Source organism: Schistocerca cancellata, chromosome 7 (assembly GCF_023864275.1).
Source record: "Schistocerca cancellata isolate TAMUIC-IGC-003103 chromosome 7, iqSchCanc2.1, whole genome shotgun sequence".
Classification (NCBI taxonomy): domain Eukaryota; kingdom Metazoa; phylum Arthropoda; class Insecta; order Orthoptera; family Acrididae; genus Schistocerca; species Schistocerca cancellata.
The window spans coordinates 596387733-596395758 of record NC_064632.1 but is presented as its reverse complement, the minus strand read 5'-3'; the positions used below and the strand labels follow the sequence as shown (position 1 = coordinate 596395758).

General features: G+C 42.0%; 1 protein-coding gene across 1 annotated transcript; it reads right to left on the bottom strand.

Annotated features, from left to right (window-relative positions):
• Nucleotides 1-4391: 4391 nt before the first annotated feature.
• LOC126092927 (mucin-1-like) lies at nucleotides 4392-6789 on the bottom strand. The gene is made up of 2 exons (XM_049908658.1): nucleotides 6676-6789; nucleotides 4392-5234 (listed from the first exon to the last, which is right to left on the bottom strand). Exons 1-2 carry the CDS (start codon nucleotides 6787-6789, stop codon nucleotides 4392-4394), a joined length of 957 nt encoding a protein of 318 aa, XP_049764615.1.
• Nucleotides 6790-8026: the final 1237 nt, after the last annotated feature.

Genomic DNA, 8026 nt, shown 5'->3' with positions numbered 1-8026 from the left:
AGTGGAGGCCCTCAACATAGACGCGGTATTTGCAGCAGCATAAAACTGAACAGAAAGCTGATGAGAAAGTTGGACCTAATACCGAACAGTGGGTAACGCCGGATAGCACCCTCCTCCATTGTGATTTTATGATAACGAATATCAAGCATTGCTGGAGAGATGTCAGGTATGAGCGAAACCATTGCCTCACATTTGTCAAGGAATTTAGGCTTCTAATTTTGGAAAGATAAAATATCACAGATAGCAGTGCCAAAGCTTTTCTAAACGGTAAGAATCACATGAAAGCTGTCTCTCGTGCATCTCTTTGAAGGAAAACGCTGACCTGCGATGTATGCGGAAACCTGGTTGGCGTTGGTCTAATAGGTTGTTTGTAGTTGGGTACTTTGTTACCTAGACCTGGACTGTACGTTCTAACGCCTTAGACGTTACACATAGAATGCAAATAGGTCATAAATCAGAGGTTGCTCTGTAAATGTCTTTTTTAGTAATGCCTTAACTAGTGCCTGTATCCAAACCTCAGGGAAAACACTTGGTTGAAATAATGGGTTACAGCGGACAGAAATGGGTCAGTAATAAGCTTCATCATTTCGACTGTGATGAGATAATTTCCAGCAGATGCTGATCGGATTTATTGAAGAACAAGATAGAGCCCGTCGGCTTTGACCGATGACGTCAGTATTTGCCAGAGATCATTTATTACAAAGATGTAAGAGCTGAGAGGAATGTTCAGAAACAGGGGAATATAGGAGAGAAAAAATACGGTAAACATATATCAGGCGAGTAATACTTCGACTCTAATGTTAAGGATATCGCTTGTTTGTGTCCTAGTACTTCTGTGGAAAATAAAGTGAAACAAAGGGATAGAAGTAGCGGTAGCACAGAATACCTCACGTCACATATATAACAGTTGTATCTCGAACTTCAGTCGTGCTGTATAGGTTAAACGGGATACAAATGTAACGTACATCGATTTCTTCGTTTTCGTTACTATTAGTATTCTGTTGTTAAGTTGAACTACATAGATCAAATGAGGTACGGGACACAAATTGTACATGTATTAATTCTTTTTTTCTTTCGCCTCCGCTACCACTAATAGCCTGTTCATACACAGTTAGTAGTGCTACGTACATAATATTTGTATCCCATTGACATTTATATATATATCAACTGAAGTATGGGATACTTGGTCAGGTTTCACGTTTATGTAGTTATAGGTCTAAGAGACTGATGACCTCAGATGTCTCATAGTGCTTAGAGCTATTTGAACCATTTGAAGAATATAAAAGTAGTACTAGCGAATGGGAGATAACGACATTTATAACATGCGTATTCTGTACTTCTATTGACATACGTATATCAATTGAAGTATAGGATACTAGTGCTACGGAAGACGAAAAATACAGCCATACATAACATTTGCACCCTGCTCTTCAGTTGACCGGTGGATACAGATCGGAATTCAGTGTGGTGATTAACAACATGATGCTGATAACCCCTATTCCCCAAATCCCTATATGAAGAAAAAGCATCTGAAATCACTACGGAAACCTCTACAACATGATTTTCAATTAATGTAACCAAAACTTCCTTCGTTCGATTGGGACCTCCTTTAAAAACTACTGCCCGCATCTCGTGGTCGTGCGGTAGCGTTCTCGCTTCCCACGGTCGGGTTCCCGGGTTCGATTCCCGGCGGGGTCAGGGATTTTCTCTGCCTCGTGATGGCTGGGTGTTGTGTGCTGTCCTTAGGTTAGTTAGGTTTAAGTAGTTCTAAGTTCTAGGGGACTGATGACCATAGATGTTAAGTCCCATAGTGCTCAGAGCCATTTGAACCAGCCATAAAAACTACTTCGTCACATCTTGACCTCAAACTACAGCCCCCCAAACCCATAATCCTACAGGAGGTTCCCCATGTTGTACTTCCTTTTGCCAAAAAGCGACTCGTAGATTTCGACTATAACAGCCGGCCACCCAACGGCCCACTGTACTTTAAATATTTCCTACAAACTTCCCTACAAAAAGAGTACCAGTCTGCAACTGTACGCTCACTCACACGACATTCATGCACGCACAGCCACGTAGGATACCTCATACACCAACAATATCCCTCAACGCGAGCTTAGATTTCTCGATCCATGTTCCTCATCAATTAGACCGCCATCACCGATCTTTGCTGCAGCGCCATTCGAATAAGTCGTGAGTACGGCGAGCGGACATGCTTGTCAGGCGCATATGTTCGTCGCACTCACGACATCGAACTTAACCGGCAACAGGAACATACATTTGTAAAAATCGAGTCATGGCCATCATTTCTAAGCCCATAGTCTACTTTAAATCATCCAGGTTCATTGGAATAGATAATCCATACCTACAAACTAAAACGAAAAAGAGAAAATTCTCATAAAACAAGGAACTATTGGTCTAAATTATCTCAAACTCACTAAGAATGAAATTAAGTACCGAATGAATTGCAAAATACCAGATACTGAAATCAATGCAAACGAAAGAAATTTTGCGAATATCTAACTCTGCCTCTTAAAACAACATTCAATTTTTTAAATGTACAATGATGGCGCTTATCCACAGCAGACAAACGATTTATCATCAATTGTTCGAAAGTAAAGACATTAATATCCATGAGCTACCTAGGACGTCATTGGTCAAAGCTGACGGGATGTATGCCGTGCTTCAGTAGACCCTGCTGATCTGATGCCTTTATTGACGGCACTGCAAGTAACACGCTTGAGATAGAATTTTTTAGTGTCGTCAGTCGTTTACCCGTAAGAAGTGGTCAATGAGTCTCTGTTTCGTTTGTGGTTCAGTTGTGGTTGTACGCAATGTGGAGTGCCGGTTCAGTGCGGGGGCTGCAGCAATGGAATCAGTGCAGCATTCATTTTGCCTACATCAACGCCACGAAGGTTTTTTCATATGACAACTGATCACTTCTGCTAACGGTTAATTCGAGCCCATGCCTGAGTTTTGCATTTCTCGCAGCTTGACAGAGTCTCTTCAGTTTTTAACTAACATGATTTTCGGGGATGGGGCGTACATTGCATTTCCCATGTGCAGAAACTCTACTCTGTACCACTACAAAAGGAGCCACTGTAGAGGAGTTTCTATTTTTTAGTGCAGTATGTTCGACTTGCCTTACTCGATACTTAAATCCGCAAGTATGTATGTTAAATAGCTCTTTAAACATTAAATTTGATAGTCAGGAAGGCGTCAAGTGGAAACCTTGTTCCTTATAATGGGATAGTAGTTTCGTACACGAAAGCAATAGCGTGATTGACAACATTACATGTACCAGTAAATAAGTAAAAAAATGTTGTAAATATACTGTTGGAGTACGACAAAATGGTGGGAATGTAAGAGTTACAGCCCCCTACATTTCTCATCAAGCAGTATGCGCAGCATCTCAGGAACAGACAACGAGGGACCGGCCACTGGAAGTTTGTAGGTAGGTACAGCGTTTACTGTCTGGCGTATATACGAAATTGTAGCGAGTACACCCAGTAATGTGTACTTTCAGTGGCTGGTACTTTTTACGAAATGTATTATTTAGAATTTTAACGTGCAGGAAGAAGGTTTTCTGGATTCACATGTACAATTGTTTAGATCTAATTGCGATATCAGCATGACCATATGAGCACAGAAAATGTATTATCAGATCTTTGAACTCTGTCTGATGCCACCCGTTCTAAACAGCATTAATCGAACTTTCTCATATCAGTTCTTCCTAGTGTATTCTATTAAGTGTGGTGGGGGTCCGCAGAATAAAGTTCCTGTACAACTATGGAATTTTTGGTTGTTTTGACGCAAGTATGCAGCACTCGTCAAATTCTGCAGGTGACACCCACAGAATCTTGCTCAGCAAAACTGTGTGTGAGAGGAATGAGTCTGTTGATATACTTACGAATAACTCCAAAGGAAGACTAGCTGCTACCAAGTATCTAATCTAGGCAGACAGCAAGACTGTTTCAGTTTAAATATCATTCAAAACGTGATCGATCTGTGAAATTGTAATCCTGTGCTCCACTTTCCTACATCTCAGCACAATCATAGCCAGAAAAGAGATTTTTTATCTGTTTGTACAGTAGTCATAATACTCTATTCGTTCCTTTCCCTTCTAAACAACATCGTTTTCTTTTCTTGTCAACTAACACTGCAGTAGAATTGGCAAATGGCAAATTACTTGGGATGAATTTTGAAGTACTAGGGGGCTATAAGCTTATGTATTACAGATTACATTAAAATGTATCCACACACATGTAAGTGTCGTGTCTCTACACGCATACATCAGCATAGTTAGAAATAGACACAGTATATAACACATAAAATTTCGTTTTTATTTAATCAAAACAGTAATAAGAACAAATGATATATTTCACTGAAATTCAGAATCTTGTGACGCGAATCATGTTGTAGTTGGCAGCAGGACTGGTGACAGAACGCGTGTTGTATCTGGCAGCAGGACTGGTGGCACAGCGCGTGCTGAATCTGGCAGCAGGACTGGTGACAGGATGTGTGCTGTATCCAGCAGCAGGACTGGTGACACAGCGTGTGCTGTATCTGGCAGCAGGATTGATGCCTTGATGGGCGTTGTATCTGGCAACAGGACTGGTTATTTGATGAGTGTTGTATCTGGCAACAGGACTGGTGATAGGATGCATGCCGTAGCAGGCAATGGGGATGGTGGAAGATGTTTGTGTGGAGGCTGATGGCGATGCTTTGGACACCAACTGCTCTAAAGGTAATGAGGCTACACATTTTGTGGTTAGATAGGCTGCTGGTGATGTAACTTCTGTTTTGCCTGGCGATGAGGCTCGAAGAATTGCTCTCGTTGTGGGTGGCAACGCCACTTCAGTTGTAGGTGCCGACGTCACTTGTGTCACGTCTGATGAGACATGTGTTGTAGATGGGGACGTGGCGGGAGATGCCATGTGTGTAGCAGCTGCTGGTTCAAGTTGTGTTGTGGATGGCAATACGGCTGGAGACTCCAGTTGTGTTGTGGCCTCCTTGGCCACTCCTGTTGTGGCTGGTGACGTGGCTGGTGCAACCACTTGTGGTGCAGCTGCTCGTTCAACTGGTACTGCGGATGGTGACGCCGGTAGAGACGCCTCTTCTCTTGTGGCTTCTGCTGGCTCTCCTCCTGTGTCCGGCAACGTGGCTGGCGGTACCTGCAGTGTTGCCGTGGGCGACGTGGCTGGTGACGCCGCTGTTGTTGCTAATGCTGGCTCCTGTGAGAAAAAGATATAATGGATGATGTTAAGAGTCGCTAAATGTGTTCCATGTGATACAAGTTGAGAGAAGATCTATTCACAATAATTTGGATTATTAAAGTAACATTAAATATTGCCAGCTCTTTGGTACATCTATTCAGTACATACTTAAATCGAATGAAAGTAAGAATTATTTATCTGTCAATATAGTGACATTATAAATACTGTGAGATTATATTGGTGTATAAATTATTCTCGTGCATTTTCTTTGTCAGGGTTGGATCTTTAAGAGCTTGTTATTCTGAATAGTAATCTAAACATTTGCAAAAGTTTATCACTGATCGACGTTCCACTCAATGATACAGTCTCATTCACAACATGACGTTGTGATGTCTCCCAATCGCTCGTTATGGACCATGCCTGTAAGCTCACTTCTGCACTTGCGGGAAGAAACGCGAGGATGCGCATATCCACCTCGCAGGGTTTCGTGGTGGTCTGTGTCCTACAGACTTATACTGACGATCCAAAATAATATGACCGAATGTTTAGTATGGTGTTGGGCCGCCTCAAGAATACAATACACAAGAGGTTCTGGATGTCGCGGATTAGGCCTTCGTGCCTGTACCAGCAATCTGCTCTGTCGTAATATCTGCCACAGTTAGCCTCCAATCCTGCTCTACAGTTCGCAAATGATTCCGACCATTAAGTACCGTGATGAGGAGAGGACATCGAAGATCTTATCGCGTACTGCAGGTTTCACCGTCACTCAACCTCCCTTCATAGCTCACGACAACGAAACAAGTTAACCATTTACCAATGATTGTCCCTAACAACCTGACACAGCGGACTAGCCGTTCTCAGATACGCTGGAGCCAGGGCATTTCGGCATTATCGACCCGTGTCGTCGCTAGAATGATTCTTCATTTATTTGTGCTTCGTTTCCATACCTTCATTAGCGCACCACGTATGCCCAATCCCACGAGGGAGGTTTCAGTGTTGACATACACAATGGGCATAATGTTTACCCTAATTAGAATAAAGCCACTATATAACATGCCACACTTACGTTTTCCTCATAATTTCCCACTATTACTCTTACTCACTAGTTCCTTATTCGATTGATAAATATACAAATACGTTTGACACCTTATGCGAGTGCCACTTTTGATTCCCATTGATGTATAAGGTCTGACCACTTAACAGGAGAACAGCGAATCCCGCAACTGAAGAAAGCGACATTTCTTGACTCTTACAAATAACTGTAAAGTAGGTAACGCTCAGAACACAGTCTAAAGGAAGCAGTAATTCAGATCACCACTTTTTATCTCAGCCACCAGCTAAGAAAGATTGCCAAGGTTTCACAAAATACCTAATAGTGATAGATGAAAATAGCGCTTTTAAGTCAAGTAGGCTGCTCCTTCGATGCCTCTCAGAAGGTAGGCACAACGGCGCCCCTCACCTCCATGCTGTCCACCGGGTGGCCAGGGGCGGTCTTCTCCTCCGGCGGGTCGTCTGCCTCTCTCCCCTCCCCAGTGGTACAGCAGGGCAGCCACCGGCGAAACCGGCGAAACATCTTCTGCAGGAAAGAAACACACTAAATATTGTCCGACATTGTGTGTGAATACGGTGCTCTTTCAGCGCATCACACGTGGAGTAGACATTAACGAAATGTTGTAACGGTTGTAATGTACCAGTCCAATTACACAGTTGGTTGGGTCAGTGGATAATTATTCTCTTACGTAGCATGAAACAGTGTTATGTAAACTTCAACTGGGATTATGTTAAAGAAGGTATCTCGAGCCACCACCTACAATTTATTTATTTTGCACCTTTGCATCGAAAGAAAAAACAGTTAGTGGATACGCTTCAGTTCAGGAAAAATGTATGGAATTTTGATATAGCTTGATAATGCTTGATTAATTCTGCAGGAGAATCAGATTGTTAAGTTCTCTTAAATATATTAAAAATCATACACGTCTGATCTAATCTGGCCTGCGAGAACCTTGACAGGGAACTGAATAAGTACCGGAGGAGTCACTGAAAGTCAGCAACGGCATTTGTTTTAGGATTAAATCTGAAAAATGGAAGCACGCGACAAACGTGTATTTAACAGGAAAACCTTAATTTACCGTGGACTGTTTGTTGCGAATATTACCGGTAAAACCGACTCAAAAACATGTATGAATCGCACGATCATTTGAAATCAGGAGTGCCGTGGAAGATAAGAATTACGCACACACAAATATTAAGACTAACCATTCATACACAGAAAAAAGTTGCAGAATAATTTAATAAATGAAACATCTAAACTAGGTTGGGGAGAGAACAGCCAAGATGTTCGAATACTTTAATAGAAAATTATTCCAAAATTAATAAAAGTTCTTTCGCTAGACAGCTATGAAAACAATGAACCCTAAATACGTTCTACGTTTTTCAAACGAGTATGATGTATAGGCCAATCTCTATGAGCAATCGTTTAGTCTGAAAGACTAATGTCTTGTACAATTGTGTGTCTATTGTACTATTTCCTATGCGGTTGTAACAGCTTTATGTGTACTTTTGGATACTTAATGGAGTTCGTTCCTGTGTTTGCGAAATTGATGTCTGTCTAAAGGCGGACGAGGACAGAAAGTACCACTTATTACATACCTGTTCCGAAGAACTGGTGTCCGGCTGGAAAAATGGACCTTTAGGCTTCTTCTCAGATGGTAGTGCGAAGCTTTCACAACCTTCTTCTTTACGTTAACTGTTAAGTTACGGTTTTTTCAGAGCACCTCGAGACAATACTAGAGCGCACGAGAACTATACGG

Excerpts from the sequence above, each read along its gene's own strand:
- LOC126092927 (XM_049908658.1), bottom strand. The coding sequence starts at position 6,789 with ATGTTTCGCCGGTTTCGCCGGTGGCTGCCCTGCTGTACCACTGGGGAG. Across the intron at positions 5,235-6,675 it reads ACCCGGTGGACAGCATGGAG|GAGCCAGCATTAGCAACAAC; the intron begins GTGAGGGGCGCC and ends TTTTTCTCACAG.